Source organism: Phacochoerus africanus, chromosome 10 (assembly GCF_016906955.1).
Source record: "Phacochoerus africanus isolate WHEZ1 chromosome 10, ROS_Pafr_v1, whole genome shotgun sequence".
Taxonomy (NCBI): domain Eukaryota; kingdom Metazoa; phylum Chordata; class Mammalia; order Artiodactyla; family Suidae; genus Phacochoerus; species Phacochoerus africanus.
Genome location: NC_062553.1, coordinates 105,240,067 through 105,258,793, shown reverse-complemented (window position 1 = coordinate 105,258,793; position 18,727 = coordinate 105,240,067). Strand labels below are relative to the sequence as shown.

At 38.1% G+C, this 18,727-nt stretch overlaps 1 protein-coding gene across 1 annotated transcript in view; it reads left to right on the top strand.

Moving 5' to 3' along the window:
• The window catches only part of LOC125138077 (bifunctional heparan sulfate N-deacetylase/N-sulfotransferase 3), a 135,436-nt gene that overhangs the window by 68,505 nt on the left and 48,204 nt on the right, over window positions 1-18,727 (top strand). Inside the window, exons 4-5 of the mRNA XM_047799323.1 lie at window positions 408-593; window positions 4,824-4,952. Of these exons, the coding sequence (XP_047655279.1) occupies window positions 408-593; window positions 4,824-4,952 (315 nt within the window). The remainder of the gene's footprint in view (window positions 1-407; window positions 594-4,823; window positions 4,953-18,727) is intronic.

Below are 18,727 nucleotides of genomic sequence, written 5' to 3'. Positions count from 1 at the left end.
AGAATGTGTTCTGTCCCTCGAATAAATGTTGGTTTTATTTTGTGGGGAGTGCTGAGTGGTTGTTTGTAGCAAGTGATTGTCATTTAATTTACTAAAATTGTGGAAAAAGAAGAACAGGTGGCTGTGACAGGATGCACTAGATGCAGACTCTTTCATATTTTTTGTGAAAATCATGAGTCCTCTCCCACCACCTCTTCAACACAAAAGTATCATCATAAAGGCTGGTGGAATGGCCACTGAGCTTCATGAAGTCTAGCAGTCTTCATATTGCTCCCTCTAATTTCACCACACAAGTAAGTAATTATGGATTGAGACAAATGTGTTTATAGTACATTTGAAAATCCTGGGGTAAAAATAGGGTCAAGATGAATCTCCCCGTTTTCTAACTAACATTTGCTTGGCTGTAGGAGCATGGCATCCCCACTGACATGGGCTATGCAGTGGCCCCTCACCATTCTGGTGTCTACCCCGTACACGTGCAGCTCTATGAGGCCTGGAAGAAGGTTTGGAATATTAGAATCACCAGCACTGAAGAATATCCACACCTGAAACCAGCTAGATATCGGAGGGGCTTCATTCACAAGAACATCATGGTGAGCTTCCTCCGGTAGGCATAGGGTACAACTCATTCTGCCAGATTTACATTCCAAATTTGAGGAAAGAACAGAAGAGAAGGATGAAATATTAAATGCTTAACAGTATGAAATGCTCCATGCTGCAGGAGGAATGTTTCTCAGATCTAAGCAAAGGATGTTTTAACGAAAGTCACTTCTTTTCAGCTCTTCAAATATAACTTTAAAGTGTTTTGTTTTGTTTTGTTTTTACTGACACTACTGCAATTAAGCAGACACTAATGTTAAAATATTAAGGAAACATTATATTTAACTTGCAGATAGTTTACAGAAGCCATCATTTCTTCAAAAAGTTATTTAGCATGTAAAACTGACACCGTCTCTCTGTATATTAACCATGCCACTCTTTTACAAGCCAAACTGTATCTTTCTGGTTATCATGTCAGACTTAAAAAAAAAAAAAAAAAAAAACTCAACAAGAAGCCACATGTCCTGCATAATCATTAACAGATCATAATATAAAGTACAAATAGGAGATGATGTTAAGTCATTTATATCCATTGTCAATTTTTCTCCAAAGTGTCTCTACTCTTTTTAACATGAGTGACAAATGTATATTGTCAAGATATGTTATTACCTACTGCTTAGTGAGACCTCTCAAAGTAAGTAATTAAATCCTAATTTTTTCCCAAGTCAGAAAAGTCAAAGAATGCTGGTGACATTAGGAGTGGGCCTCCTGGTTTAGACACGCGCTGGAAAGGAACACCACGCAGGACACTATTGGGGTCAGATACCATAACTCTGTCAAACTGTTTGAACAGATGTCTACCCTCTAGAATGAGGTATAATTGACTCCTTTTCAGACATTTTTCCTATGTCTACAAAAATTACAGACTGGATAATGACATTTAACTTGGACCAACTTCCATCTTAACTCCTCCCTCAATGAAAACTGAGTAAATGAGGGATGGGAACATGATGGCCACATTTTATCCCAGCCTGCCATCCCTCCTTACTGAAAATGAACTGACTGTGCCTCAAGCTGCCAGTCTTTTTCCCTGCATTATATTATAATTTAAAAGCATGTCAATACTCTCCCGTCATATTTAAATCATACACAATCTTAGTAGACTAGTACACTTAAATCTCCAGGGACTTTATTCAATGTTGTTCTCTTTTGTTTCTGTTTCTCTTTATACTGCCAGAAAACTTTGTTGGATATGTCCCATGAGATATGTTCATTTTCACTTCTCCTGAAAACCTATTTTACCTGCATTATAAATGTATGAATCTTGCAGGTCATAAAGGCTCTAACAGATTTCCTGTTTTGACGGAACCTTTGCTGTGGTTCCACTTAGGCATCAATCCATGGGAACTCTGTTTACTTTGTGGGCCCTTGGATCAGAATTTCCAAGTTGGCAATGTCCCCAGTTGAATGTGCAGTTAGAGAGAGAGGACAGGGCTTGGAGTCATCCAGACAGAGTTGTAAATTGAGACCACAGCAGCCAGTGTGCCCCCCTAGGGAGAGACTGCAGAGGAAAAAGAACAGAGAACTGAGAAGTGAACCTTACTTAGATCACACCTATATGTGAAATGAAGGAAACTTTGGTGTTTTTATCTATTCACAAGCGAAACTCATAAGGCCTGAAGTGAAACTTATTATCTTCTCTTCAAACTAGCTATTGGTCTATGGATCTCGCTATCCCTAATTCAGCTGCAATTTGAACATCCACTGACCTTCCCCCCCTTTCCAATCAGTGTCTACACTCCATCAATAATTCCTTCATAATATATATTTTTTATTTCTCTTCTTTCCCACAGCCTAATTCATTGCCTTGACTTTCATTTGTAAACCATGGTGTTGGTTCCTACTTTGTCTATTTACAGCTTCTATCCCCCCCTCCAACTGCAATCTATCCCATGGATAGTGCCAACATTTTAATCCTTCTAAGACTCTGCCTTCACCTTGGCCTTCCCAACCTGATTCCTTCCAATTGTTTCCACACCCCTCAACTTGCTCCTCAAGGACCTGAAAACAATTTAAACTAGCTCTACCTTTCTATCCTCTCTTTTCCTTTAGCTGACACAGACTCACTCCAGCCAAAAAGGTTCTGCAGCAGTATTGCTGTGTCCATGCCTTTGACATTCTTCCCACTTTGAAAGACTTTCCTTCTACTCTCTACATATTCCTGTTCCTTTTATTTTATAGTATCAAGTCCCTTATCCTATATAATTTAATGTAAAGCACCTTGGTGTATATATTGCAACTCAATACCTATGTCAGGCCTCTACTGATCTTATTTTCTTCTGAATTCCTGTATCACATCATCTTGTAACTCTATTAGGAACATAAAAGCTTACCAAGATGTTTTCAAAGTGTCTGTGCCCTAACCAGAGTCTTTGAGGCTCCAGCCCTATTGCATTATCTGCTGGGCAATTGTTCTCTCCATTCAGTAAGGCACTGATGGAAAACCAGGACTCTCTATCCTAACCCCTCCCTGGTTGTTAAATGTGACTCTCTGAAATGAGCCCTACTCAAAGCAACTGGACCATACATCCGATTACCTACTACTTACTCTTTCTAATGGAGATGCCCATTGGTAGAGAGTCCCACAGATCCTACTGGCAGCATGCTAGGTGGTCTTTACCTGGAGCATTTATTGGCAGTTGCTCTAGATTAAGGCCTTATGAACAGAATATTGGCATTAGGTCCACTGGCCATAATTCTTCCAACTATGGCTTTCATAACCACCTCCCAGTCTCTGTCAGCAGCTGTAAGGTTTCCAGGGGGCTCATCAATATCTCAAAGTTTGAATTTGATAGTGTTACACTCCCAGAAACATTTTAGAGAGCAATGCACTTTCCTCATTCTTTCTCTAACACAAGAGAGCTACTTCAAGGAACATGTTTAGTATCCTGTAGCGTTGTGTTTAGGGAGCAAGGCAATGTGATATGACCCTCTTACACTGCAGGTATCTCCTCAGCCTCCTTTGGTGGCCCACTGACTGTCCTAGGGCTCACAGTGACTCCTATCCTTTTGGAAGTGTGAACCTCCTCAGGGTTGCAGGGGAAAGCCTGACACTTTCTCTTCCCTGTGTTCAAATTCAAATAATTTAAGATGTAAGTGAAACAGATTATTTTATTTACTTCAATTATACTCATTTGTGATAAGGATTTTTTTTCAAATTCTTACAACTTTCCTGGTAAAATATCAGTACAATAATTAAAGAAGATGTGAGGATGTGCAGGGGATACAGGGGATGAAAATAAGACTTTTTACTAAATGATCTTTTATCATTTTGTTTGTTGCCTTTTATAAAATTATTAACCAAATGTATAATCTTTTTCTTACTTTTGGAACTGGCAGTCTTAAAATTTGGGGCAGTTACTACCACCTACAGTAGTCCTTTTAGAGTAGAACAGAAACCATGATTTGTTTCTCAAATATTTGTTCTAATTTAAAATGTCATTTCCTAAGAATCACATTAAGTTAATAATTGACTTCTTTTTCTAATGCACATGTAGAATTTGACACAAGTATCACCCTTAAAATTTTTGTCTACTGGAATTATAATGTAGTAGAAGCGATTCCAATTTTTCTTTTCTTTTTTTTTTTCTTTTTTTTTTTTTTTTTTTTTTGTCTTTCTGCTATTTCTTGGGCCGCTCCCACGGCATATGGAGATTCCCAGGCTAGGGATCCAGTTGGAGCTGTAGCCACCGGCCTATACCAGAGCCAGTGCAACGCGGGATCCCAGCTGCGTCTGCAACCTACACCACAGCTCACAGCAACACCAGATCCTTAAACCACTGAGCAGAGCCAGTGACGAACCTGCAATCTCGTGGTTCCTAGTCGGATTCGTTAACCACTGCGCCACGATGGGAACTCCGATTCCAATATTTTTAAAGTCTCATTTTTACTTCTTTTTTCTTTTATATCAAGATACTGGAACATACTAGGCTTCAGAAAAGAAGTACTGGCTTGGAAATTTAAAATAGATAAGTGGCTAAAATAGTTTGAAGTCTATCTTATTTCTAACATATTTCTTCCAACTCTCTTCAGTATCCCTGCTATAGTGATGTCATCCCACTTTTCCAGATTGTGCAGGATTCGGGGGTGTTGGTTAAGAGTCAAATAGTGGCACCAGCTTGTGCATTATCTTGCATGAGAAAAAAAAAGCAAAGTTTCAACATATTAATTGATATTAATTGGTGGAAAGGAACCTTTTCCTTACTTGTTCATTCTCCCTTCAGGTTCTCCCAAGACAAACCTGTGGGCTTTTCACTCACACAATTTTTTACAAAGAATATCCAGGAGGTCCTAAAGAGCTGGACAAGAGTATCCAAGGAGGTGAACTTTTCTTCACTGTGGTCCTCAACCCAGTAAGTACTCTGAGTTATTCTCCAAATAAATAATGAGAAATGTCAGGGCAGATGACAAAAGAGGCCAGGGGGTTGGTAGTCATCAGTCATATCATGAAGTTTCAGTTCCAAAACAGTAGTGAAAACAAAATGGAACCACCTCTGGAGATGGGGGCAAACTCATTCTACAAGTAATAATGACATAAAAAGCTTACAGATAGAGCCAAGGAAGTGACCCAGCAAACTCTCCTCTGCATTGGGAAGTGATCAAAATTCAGAGATTCTTACCTTTAGGCAGAATAAGATTTTCACCTCTAAAATGTTCCTCTTCCCAATGGGACTAGTTTTTCATTTAATGATGATTACCTCTATGTTTTTCCTATTTAAAGTAAAAGTAGAAGCAAAATGAGAGAGGAATAGATAAGCAAATATGGTCATTTTTGTGGATTCATGTAGATCTTATCTAGCCGTGTCTCAGGCTAAGACATAACAGCCTGTTTTAAGGGGCCCCTGTTGTTCCTCCTTTACTTCTTGATACCAGTGTACCAGCTCCAGAATGAACCATTTGTACTTATTTCTCCTTGAGGCAAGTGTTGTAATGTTGTATAGAGAAAGAACTAATTGAAGTAAGGTGTATAAGGGAAAGAAGGGGTTTTTATTTCCTTTCTGAAAATCACTGACATAAAAAGTAAAGATTTGTCTATAGCAAATTTGTCCCTGGTGTTAGCAAGACTCAAGATGAAAGAAAAATATAATTTTCCAAATGTGAAAAAAATTCTATCAGCATAAAAGTTGGATAAGATAGGGATTAAAAAAGATAAAATTTGCAGGACTCCTCTTGACCTTACTTTTACAGGTTTTGGAAATAAAATTGCAGATGTTTTTCATCATCTACTTCTATTCAATAACTGTCTATTTCTCAGCTCCTAGAAAATGAGATAGAAGTAAGGGTAACTCATCTTTGGGCAAGTCAGCATGTGTATCTAGAAATCAGGATGGAAGTCCCCATTGTGGCTCAGTGGAAACAAACCTGACTGGCATCCATGAGGACGCAGGTTCAATCCCTGGCCTCACTCAGTGGATTAAGGATCCAACATTGCCATGATCTGTGGTGTAGGTCACAGATGTGGCCTGGATTCCGCATTGCTGTGGCCATAGGCCGGCAGCTACAGCTCTGATTCGACCCCAATTCCTGACAGCATAGCAATATTTTACTTCCTTCATCAAACTGTTAAACATCCCATACAAACAGTAGCCAATTCCCTTATGTCCATGTTTTAGTAAATACTTTGTCTCCATGTTTCTCAGTTTAATATAGCACCTATGCACCATATCCTCTGTACCCCTTACCTAAATTCCTGAAAGCTCAATCTAAATTGCATTTCTCTAATTAAAGGAAAACCATAAACATGGTAAATAGAATGAGTATTTTAAACTGGGAGTTTAAATATGAGTGAATTACAATGAAAATAAAATAAAATTAATGCAGGAAGTTAGCTTGCATAAATTGAAATTAACCCACATTAAATTTTTTTAAAAAACTATAATTTGCATGTGTATGGCTTATGCATGCTTATCTATAAAATTCATCTAAAAGGAAACAGCTTTTTTTTCCTAATGGGAAATGTTATGTCTCTTTCTTTTCTTGTTTACTAATCCTGGAAAACATTGTGATAACAGAAAACCCTTTATTGAAAAATAAATGATAATAACTTTAGATAATAGAAGAATAAACTCTGAACATGCCTAATAATGAGTATTATCTGGGACACAACCAAAAAAAAAGTCCAGATTTAATATATCAGAACCTCCAGGGGACAGTTTCAGGGACCTGTATGATTACCATGAGCTTTAGGTGACTCATGATCAGGCAAATTTGGGAAATATTTGCAGAAGAATAAAATGGAGAAATAGAAATTGTGGACCTGTGATCATGGTATCAGAATGGAAAATGAGCCCAAAGCTATAGTGGGATTTTTAAAAATCAGTGAGAATTAATGGTTTTCTTAGTGACTAGAGAACTCTAGCTGATATGGAAAGTAGGAAATAAATGAAATAAAATATTTTGGCTTTATAAGTTTAAAAAGTCTAATAAATTTTTTTTAAAAAAAGGTTTTTCTTTGTGTTTTTACGTTTTCTAGGGCCACTTCCCACAGCATATGGAGGTTCCCAGGCTAGGAGTCGAATTGGAACTGCAGCCACCATCCTACACCACAGCCACAGCAACGCGGTATCCCAGCCACGTCTGCCACCTACACCACAGCTCACAGCAATGCTGGATCCTAAACCCACTGAGCAAGGCCTGGGGTCAAACCCGCAACCTCCTGGTTCCTAGTTGGATATGTTCACCACTGCACCATGACATGAACTCCTAAAATTTTTTTTTTTAATTTTAAAAATTATCAATTAAAAAGTAAATGATCAATTTATAAATAACATCAATAAGATTTATTGTTTTAATGATAAAAAAGTATATATGTTATTATTTATAGTTCTTTAAAAGTACATCTGAAGGACTTTTTTTGTTTATCCTATAAGTTATGTGAAATTATGAAAGGATTAAAAAAGAATAACATATATTCATTTCTTTACCTTAATATCTATTTTCATAAATTTCTAAAAAATATCCATTTCAATGGCTAGAGAATTTATTGTACTCCTATTTTTCTTAACTATAGAATCAAAAAGATTTAATTGTGCTTTCATGTAATATTCTTAATCTCACAGTGGCAAGTAATTATATAAAACTACAGTTAGTCATAAAGAACGTTGACAGAAAAATAGGGCTGATATGGAAAGTAGGAAATAAATGAAATAAAATATTTTGGTTTTATAAGTTTAAAAAGTTTAATAAAGTAAAAAAATTTTAAATTTTTAAAAATTATCAATTAAAAAGTAAATGATCAATTTATAAATAACATCAAGATTTATTGTTTTAATGATAAAAAGTATATATGTTATTATTTATAGTCCTTCACTTGGAAAAAAAATGAAATTTGGCTCCTACCCACCTTTATGGTCTGTTTTCAATAATCTCATATGTGCATCTTTCAGGCCATCCATACAGAATTTGTAGTTCCCTAAACAAGACCTGTTACCTAGTTCTGTGCCTTCAAGTGCTACTGCCTCAGACTGTAATGCCCTCTAACAAATGTGGACTCATACATCATCTTTGTATAGAGGCTTCCCCCAACTTTCCTGTTTACCCTCTGTGTTCTCATAGCACCAGGCATAACCTACCATAACTTGCCCTAGTACTATAATCAGTTATCTTTTTCATCCATTGAGTTTTTGCATTCCTTGATTGAAAGCATCATGTCTTATTCCAGATATGTTGCAAAATCTTTGGTAGGCTTATAGCAGGTTCTCAATAAAGAACAATGCACTCGTTAATTTAGTATGCCTGTATATGGACTAGCCTTTGAATTTGAAGGAAAATCTAGTTGCCTTGAGAGTAGCTACTCACAGATTTCACTTGATTCAAGAGTTTACATGCTGTGCTGTCATTTTCACCCAACATGATATCCAGAGAGATCATTTTGAAAGTGACTAAACGTATAAAAAGATATTCATTTTCACTCATAGAAGAAAAATGCAAAGTTAAATATATTGAGATACCAGAGTTTCAGTTGTGGCTCAGCAGAAACAAACCAGACTAGTATCCATTAGGATTCGGGTTTGAGCCCTGGCCTCCTTCTTTGGGTTAAGGAGCCAGCATTGCTGCAAGCTGTGGTGTAGGTCACAGACGTGGCTCACAGCTCTGGTGTTACTAGCTGTGGTGAGGCCAGCAGCTGCAGCTTCGATTAGACCCCTAGCCTGGGAACTTCCATATGCCAAGAGTGCAGCCCTAATTTTTTTTTTAATTAACAAAATATATATATACATTGAGATACCATTTCTTATCCATCATGTTACCAAAAATTCAAAACACTGATAAAAATATTCTGTGGACAAGGCTGTGGGAAAACAGATATTCTCATACATCCTTGTAGAGATGCAAAGTGGTACAACACTAATGAGAGAATGCAAAGAAAATTAAAAATAGGATTACCATCTCATCCAGCAATCCTACTTCTGGATATTTATCCAAAAGAATTGAAAACAGGATCTCGAAGAGATACCTGCTCCCCTATGTTTGTTGCAGCATTAATTATACACAATGGCCAAGAGTTTGAAATAACTTGGATGTCCACTGACAGATGAATGAATAAAGAAAATATGGTATATATGTATAGTGGAATATTATTCAGCCTTAAAAAGGAAGGAAGTCCTGTCATATGCTACAACATGAATGAACCTTGAGGACATTATATGCTAAGTGAAATAAGCCAGTCACAGAGGACAGATACTGCATGATCCCACTTGTTCGAGGTATCTAAAGTAGCCAGACTCATAGGAACAAAGTAGGATGGTGGTTGCCAGGGCTGGGAGTAGGGAATAAGGGTTGCTGTTCAGTGGTTACAGAGTTTCAGCCATGCAAGATGGGAAAGTTATAGAACTTTGCTGTACAACAGGCACCTGCTGCACTGCACATTTAAAAATTTGAGAAGAGGGTATATTTCATCTTACTTTTTTTAACCACAGTTAAAGAAAAAATTGAAAGAAATACCTTTTTATATTTTTGACAGTACATTTTTAAAGATGGATCCAGTCATGAAGAAACAATCTCACAAATCCAAAAATTGATATATTCTATAAAACAAATGTCCTGGGCTTTTCAAAAAAGATAACATGTTTTAAAACAATAAGAAAGGAGAATTATTCTAGTTTAAAAGAAACTAAAAGATATAATAACCTAACATAATTTCTAAATCTTGGATCCTGAATTTTTTTTAAAATGTATGTATAAAGATCATGTTTCTAGTTATTACTGCTGGCTAATGAAATATCTCAGAACATAATGGCTTTTAAAAAGTTCATCATTTTATTATCCCTCATGGTATCTGCAGGTTAGAATTCAGAAAGTGCTGGCCTGGGCGGGGATTCTGACTTCCAGTGTCTCATGAGGTCGCAGTCAGAGAGTGACTGGGGCCAGAAAACCAGGCAGATGGAACAGCCGTGAGCTTGCTGAAGTCTCCTCACAGGGTCTCAGGGCTTTTGCATGTGACCTCTCCCAAGGGGCTTCCTCACAGAAGGATGGTCTCAGGGCAGTCAGAGGGCTTTAGGGCTCCTCAAGTGTTAGGGCAACCAAGGCAGAAGCAGAATCACATTGAATTCAGAAGTCAAAGCAGCATTTCTACCTCACAAAACCTGAGCACATTCGAAAGTAGAATTCGATTCCACCTCTTTACAGGGGAGTGGCAAAGTTCCAGAAGAGACAGAAATTGTGGGGGAGTCTTCCTTGCTGGAACTTATTTTAAAGTGATTTAGCAAAATACCAGGTATATTTAAGAGAAAAAGAAACAAAGAAAATACAAAGCAAACATAGTGAAGTATAAGCAACTGGAGAATAGGTGAAGGATATACAGATGTTCATTGTCCTACTTTTTGCTTTCCTATAGATTTATAACATGCTTCTCAAATAATTATGTTATTTCTCTTCTCACATCCTCCAAACCATACTCCTCAGAGTAGAGGCCAGACTCCTTACCACAACCTGCAGGACCTTGTGTGATCTAAAACCCTTACTCCCTGATCTCATCTTGGGGCAAAGGGAACAACAAAAACCCAATGGGTGTGCTTGGCTTGTTTTAGAAACAGCAGGTTGCTTACAATATCCTGTTTTAATTGATGCCTCTTAAACATCTTTGTAAATCTTTGTGACCATGTCTTAGAGAATCTCTGATGTGAAACCTCGATTCCCTGCCTACTGACTTTTATCTTGGTTGTAGGAACTTCAGCCGTAGAAGAACTCAAAGCCAGATCACTTCTCACTTCCCCCAAAATGCCTGAGAATTCAGTTTAGGAAAGGGAAATCAGAACCAGCTGGGAAAACCTAAAAAGGTTTCCAGTTATGTTAAAATTGGGGAGTTCCCATCGTGGCGCAGTGGTTAACGAATCCGACTAGGAACCAGGAGGTTGCGGGTTCGGTCCCTGCCCTTGCTCAGTGGGTTAACGATCTGGCGTTGCCGTGAGCTGTGGTGTAGGTCGCAGACGCGGCTCGGATCCCGCATTGCTGTGGCTCTGGCGTAGGCCGACAGCTACAGCTCCGATTCGACCCCTAGCCTGGGAACCTCCATATGCTGCGGGAGCGGCCCAAGAAAAGGCAAAAAGACGAAAAAATAATAAAATAAAATAAAATAAAATTGGGATTTTACCTATTTGATATTCCCCTCAGGATGCTTGATACTCAGTTTCAATCTTACTTCCAAAGTATACTGCATTATATTTGAGGTTTAGATTGTCTAAGCATGCCCTACAGTAACTAGCAAATTCTTAACAAGATTTTACTTTGCAGGATTTAATCCACTGGCTTTCTTGCTTGGCAGCCTTTGCCTAATGCTCAGGGTTCTGAAGGACCTCACTTGTCCATGGCCCTAGAGCATGGTGCTACCTATCACAGACATTAGTATTTTCCTGTCTTGAATGGAGACCCTTACAGAAGCCATATTGTCATTGGATATTTTTGTCCCTGATGTTTCAGTCTTAGGTCTCTACAGAATTATGTTTTTTTCTATTTATTTATTTATTTATTTAGCTTTTTAGGGCCACACCCGCAGCATATGGAGGTTCCCCGGCTAGGGGTCAAAAAAGAGCTACAGCTGCCAGACTACACCACAGCCACAGCAATGCCAGATCTGAGCCATGTCTGTGACCTACACCACAACTTATGGCAACGCCAGATCCTTAACCTACTGAGCAAGGCCAGGGATCAAACCCACAACCTCATGGTTCCTAGTCGGATTTGTCTCCACTGCACCATGACAAGAACTCCTTATGGTTCTTTTCTGAAGGTCATATGATACTCTCTTCAGGGGAGGTATTGGTCCCATAGATGACTGGGCCTTTTGATTTCCCAGGTGAGTAGATTGGCCACATTTTTCCTTCCAAACCAGTGAACCCCATGTTAAGTAGGGATCGTTGGTAAATTGAGTGTGTCAGGAACTCACAGCCAGATAAGGGGCCAAGAAGTAGTGTAGGTTCTGGGACAGGCAAGAAAGGGCATGCTCACTCTGGTTCTCCTGCAGCGTTTATTCCGTGCTTCCATGTGCTTTTATACAATATCAGTATCACTGGTATAACAACAACAACAACACAGGTCCCTCTTATTAGAAGTTAAGCATTTAACAGACATTAGAAATCATGTTCAAAGAAGTTTTAGTGGACCATCTGAATGCTCACCACACTGGCATCTGTAAAGCAAGCAAACCTCAGGTATGATTCTCTATCTGCAATGAAGTAGGCTGACATTCATTTGGAGGAAGCAGGACGGTTAAATGCTAGGAAGGCTTAGCTAGGTGTCCTCTGTACAAAATTATAATTCTAAAATTGCCATTTTCCAACTTGGCAAAAGACTTAAAAAATATTTATATCCTTTAATACTATAATTCCACTTCTAGGAATCTATCCTAGATATAGAAAAAAGCATTAATTGTAATGAGGAAAGAAAATGGAAATAAATGATATCCAACTGAAGGGAAAGTATAAATAAATTATGTCCACTTAGATTATTATGCATGTTTTAAAATGTATGTGTATGAATAATTTGGCAATAACATGAGAAGTAAAAGATATGGATAAACAGGATACAAAATTAAATAAAAGGCATCAAAATTTTGTTTAAAAAAACTGTACATACTGAAAAGAAATATATCTTTGGATGTTGAAAATTGAGTATTTTTTTCTTTCTGCTTTTCTGTATTTTAAAGTTTTTCTTTCAATTTCCATCATCTTTTTTTTCTTTTTTTTTTTTTTTTTGGTCTTTTTGCCATTTCTTGGGCCGCTCCTGCAGCATACGGAGGTTCCCAGGCTAGGGATCGAATCAGAGCTGTAGCCACCGGCCTACGTCAGAGCCACAGCAACGCGGGATCTGAGCCTTGTCTGCAACCTACACCACAGCTCACGGCAACGCCGGATCATTAACCCACTGAGCAAGGCCAGGGATCGAACCTCAGATTCGTTAACCACTGCGCCACGACGGGAACTCCCTCCATCATCTTTTTAACAAGAAGTGTAAAGCACTGATTTATAAAGTAGTAACACAAGATTTCCTACTAGCAAAGAATGATCAAACAGTTGACTTATGAATTACCATTTATACAAGTTATTTTCAGACAAAGTATTATATTAAGGGATTTGGTTCAACAGTACTTTTTAAGAATATAAAGTAACTTTCTTCAAATTTGAAAAGTTTGGTTGAACAATACTTTTTGAGAATATAAAGTAACTTTCTTCAATATCAACATATTAGCAACTTCTAAAACTCCATAGGACAAGCAGTAAAACACTGATAATAGTTCAACTATCAGTAATTCTGCCTTTTCCCTTTAACGACTGAGTGGACTGCAGCAAGAACAAGGCAGTTAGCAAGAAGGTCCCTCCGTAGAAAGAAAAGAGACAAAGGCCATGTGCCATATGCTTTTTCTAAAGGACCTAAGTTCATTCTAGCAACGACTCTATGAGGCTTTGTGTATATTATTTTATTTGACTTTAACAGCAATCCTATGAGGCATGCTATAGATAAGGAAACTGGGGTTCAAAGAGATTCCCTAATTTGACCAAAGAGAAACAAACAATAAAAGGAAGGTCCTCATTCTTTCTTCTGTGATTGTGCTTTGTTGATAGAATATCCATGGCCCACGCTCAGCTGTGAATAGCCTCATTTTTAAACAGAAATAAGCCACACTTCTTGATCAGTTTCTCATCTTAAGAGATATATCACACACAAACATTAGAACATGAGAGAAAGGAGAGAAAGAATGCTATAGCAATGGCCCTGGGAAATGAAAGCTGACACAAGAGCAGGATCCTCCCTCCCCCACCCCCAAAAAAACCCACCTGTTAAAGAGCACTTAAGAACTCAAAAAGCATAGCTATGTGGTTATGTACAACAATTTTATGACAAGACATACAACTCGATGCCATACTGAGTGAGGTAACCATTATATTCAATACTTTATTTTCTGTATACTCTGTAATACAGGAGGAATGTAGTACCTAAAAATTTTGCACAAAAGTTATCCTAGCGGTTTTCTCCAGGGGTTCTGGAGAGATGACATATTTGTTTGCTTTGTTTTGTTTTGTTTGATACTTAAGAATCTAACAGAAGACTTAGAAACACAATGTGATTACTCAACTGAGGCCCCTCAGAATAGGCAGTATCGAATTCAGAATTTGTTTTTTGTTTAAGTAAAATCTTCAAGAATAGACTTATCAGCTGCTTAGTTATTGATAAGCCTTGAAATATTTTGCTAGAACAATGTAGAAATGGAATTGAAACATCACCTGAAGCTTTCTGCACTACTGCGGTTTAAATGGAATGCTGCGCTTTGTATAAACATAATTTATGTGGTTTAACTTTAGGCTGTTCTCTGCCGTCTTCCCATAGCGCGGGAATGCGTCAGAAGCACAGCTTTGCTTCCTGTGTAGGCTGGAAACTGTTAACTGCAAAGTTTGGAGATCGTCTCATAGAGCTCTTGCCATATGTTAAACTAAACTTGATGTGAAAAATCATATCAGTTTCTAGTCTCCCAGAGCATTTTTTTAAAAAAAGAAAAAAAGGAAAAAAAAGGAGCTCAAGCTTTATAAATATAAAAAGCATCTGTCTGCACAGGAAATTCTACTCTGTTATTTTGCAAATGATCCCTACTTATATTTACAAGAGAAATCAGATCTGATGAAGAATATAGGAAGTAACACACCATTTTGTTCAGAATTTTTAAAGCTATATTCATCACTCTGCATGGCTGGCTGGACTGTGAACTAACTGTCATTGAACAGAGATCTCAGCAGCGCTGCCCAGTATGTTCCTAAAGCATTTATGCTTCCAAGTGAAAGGAGATGGAATATTTTGATAGCGTGCTGCTAACTTAAACATTTCTATCAGATGTAATTTTTGTGTTTAAATACTCCCACCACTATTTCCAATTCAGAGACTCGTGCGCATTCACAAAATGTTTGGCACCATTTTCATTCTAATGTTTTACTTCTCCTTGACTCTCTGAGTCTTGAAAGAATCCTCTCCTTAGTCACTCTTCCAGATGCAAATATCCTGGAGTTCATCCTTAGCAGCCTTTGTAAGGATCCCTTCCTGTGATTCCCTTTCTACCTTCCTCCCCATTGTCACCTGTAATTTTCTCATTTCTTTTGCTTGGACCCACCACTCTATAACCCTCCTAAGATTAAATCCATGACCAGAACCCCAGTCATTCATCATAGTCTACAGAGTGCTTCATGCTGCTTTTATAATACCCCATATTTTACCAGCATCCCTCTCTCAGCTTTGGCTGTGAACCCTTTTGCACCCTTCATCAATTCAGTGCTCCAAACATTTAGCCTTGATTTCCCTGACGTTTTCTTGCCTCGCAGAGAATACTCAAAGACCTCCACCAGAATCTACCTGCCCTTTTTATCTAATAGCCTATCCATGCCAGTATTACCAACTAAACTCCCTTTAACCATGAAACCATAAATTTTTTCTTCTGATTTCTTCTTTTCCCCACCTTTTTCTTGCCTAGTTTCTGCTCAGTGTTCATTCTTTTACTAACATAAGGCTCCTCTTGCTCTTGGTTCCATTTAGTTCCCTTTTTTTTTCCATCTCATTAATATCAAATGTTGATAATTACTACCCATCCATCACCAAGTGTTGCCACCTGTACTACTTTCTCTGGTTTAAAAGTTGCTATCTCTATTAAACTTTCACTTTCGAGTCCCTAAATAATGCTAAATATATATCTCTCAGTGTGATCTGGATGCTCTATTCACTAGTCTTCAGGTGAGAAATAGTCCTACTTCCTCCATAGGAGTCGGAAGGAGGGCATTCATAGCACACTGATAACTTTCATTAAAAAAATTATAATTTTCAAACTCCCTCAGCCACTTCACTACTTTTCTCTTTTATATCCTTTTCTGTTTTCACTTCAACAGAGTATACTATAATTCAGTTCAATTCTGATGCTCACCACCTGGCATTAGCTTCAGACTCCACAGGTTTAAAGGCCTGGTTCCCAAGAAAACTGCCTTGACTTCAGATGTCAGCCGCAAGTGGCTAGGGGCTCCCCAGGCCACCTGTACTCTGACCAGTGGGCTACAAATTCAAGTGTTCCCACTATCCCCTCAGGTTGGGACCCAAAGAGCTCAGGAGAGCACTCCAGCTATGACTGCAGTTTTATTTTAAAGGGTACACAGAGGGCAAGGTCTGGGAAAGAACACAGAGCTTCTTTGCCCACTCATCGTGGAATCCGGACACATCACTTTCCTGGTAATCAATGTGTTCATCAACCAAGAAGCTCCACCAACTTTCGGTGTTCAGGGTTTTTATTGGGATTTCTTTACATTGGCACATTTGATTAAATCACTGGCCACATGATCGAGAACTCAATTTCCAACCCTTTCCTCCTTCCTTGCCTTCAGAGGAGCTCAGTTTGATGTCAAGTAGGTTAAAGCTCCAACCCTCTGATTACGTGGTTGGTCTTTCTGGCTTAGTCTATCCCTATACTGAATCATCTCATTAGCATAAGCTATGGAGGGCCCTCTGTGAGTCAATCTATTAGCATAAACCATTGGGACCCACCATGAATAACAAAGAACTTCTATTAGGTGGGAAGTTCTAAGGGTTAGAGTTTCCTCCCAGGAATCTGGGACAAAGACCACTCAAATTCTTTAGTAACAACAATCCTCTAGAGAGTAAATAGCCCAAAGGTTTTCTACCACTGCCCTTGAAAGATAAGTAGCCCAGGCTCTCACTCTGAAATTTAGGATTTAACAGCTTTTATCTTTGGACCTCAGATGAAAATGAAACTAAAATAACTCCAGGTTCACATCCTCTTAATTATTCACTGGCTAAGCCTGTGTGATTATGCAAAGGCCAGCAGATCTGTGGCTTCTATGTATGTCAGACTGGGATAAGGGATTCTGGACTGAGTTTGGGAACCCAGAATCCTAGGCCCTGGTCTACACAGATATACCTCAGAGGCTTTCACTCAAATGATAGGTCCTGCCAGTTACTCAGGGTAGTCAAAGGGTGCCAAAGGCAGCTCCTCACTCACAGAACCTCTGTCTTAGCTTTAGTTTTGCAGAGTTTTACACATCTCTCTCCCTCTTCTTTCTGAGCAAAACCCTCTCATAAAACTGGGTTCTGGGAGTTCCCGTCGTGGTGCAGTGGTTAAGGAATCCGACTAGGAACCATGAGGTTGCAGGTTCGGTCCCTGCCCTTGCTCAGCGGGTTAATGATCCGGCGTTGCCGTGAGCTGTGGTGTAGGTTGCAGACGCGGCTCGGATCCCGAGTTGCTGTGGCTCTGGTGTAGGCCGGTGGCTACAGCTCCGATTGGACCCCTAGCCTGAGAACCTCCCAAATGCCGCAGGAGCGGCCCAAGAAATAGCAAAAAGACAAAAAAAAAAAAAAAAAAACTGGGTTCTAGGTTCTAAGGAGAACGGGCATGACAAAATAGTTAATGAATTGTTTTGTTACATGTTGTATTTAAAAAGCAAATGAAACCTTTTTTAAAAAAGAATTCCTCTTCTCTGTGACGGTTAATTTTACAAATTCAGGGGTAGGCCAGGGTACCCAGATACTGAGTCAATCATTATTTTAGATATTTCTGGGAAGACATTATTTAGATGGGAAAACATTTAAACTAGTGGACTGAATAAAGCAGATTATTATTCATAATGTGGGTTGGCCTCATCTAGTCATTTAAAGGCCTGAATAGAAAAAGACTGACATCCTCAGAAGAAGAGGAAATTCTTGCAGCAGACTGTATTTGGACTCAAACTGCAGCTCTTCCCAGGGTCTTCAGCTCTGCTGATCTACACTGTGTGTGGGGGGGGGGGGGGGTATACATACGTGCATACATCCTGTTGGTTCTATTTTTTTAGAAAACTGTAACTGATGTACTCATTATTATATAATCATACATGGTATCGAGTATCCATAACTGATTAGTATAAATGTGCTTTTATTTCACATATCAAAGAAAATAAATCATATTTACCTTCTCTAATCATGAGCACATCTGTGTTTGTGGTCTGCATTCTCACTTGTGCCCTGTGACCATGAAAGTTGGATGGTTACAAAACATGTCTAGGCCTTTACATTTTCCATGAAGTTCTTTGTTCTCTATCAGTTTTTTTTCCCTGCTTTGTTAATTAGTTGGCAAATGAAGGACAAATAAGACTTTTCCACTTTATTTCAAGAACAGTAAATACGAATCACCAAATTTCTGTACAAAACATCCCAATGGTTTATTTGTTTCTTAAGAAGTAATAATTCTAAAGAAACATGTAATGGGAAATAGATGTTTAATTACATCTCCAAATAACATTAAAATATAATTGAAATGTAATAGATACATAAGCTAAATTATATTTTTAAATGCCTACAGAATTTCAGACATATGAGATGACTTATCATTTAATATTCTAGAAAGCATTTCATTTCATGTGTATATATGCGAACTAGGCCATTTTTAATAATCTCGATTTTTTTTGTTTTTTAAAGTTTTACTGAAGTATAGTTGATTTACAAATTTGCGATAATTTCTGCTGTACAACAAAGTGATTCAGTTATACATGTTCACACATCCATTCTCTTTCATATTCTTTTTCTACATAGATTGTCACAGAATATTTTAATAATAAAATATTATCATATTATATAATATTGTGTAGAGTTCTCTATGCTATACAGCATGTCCCCA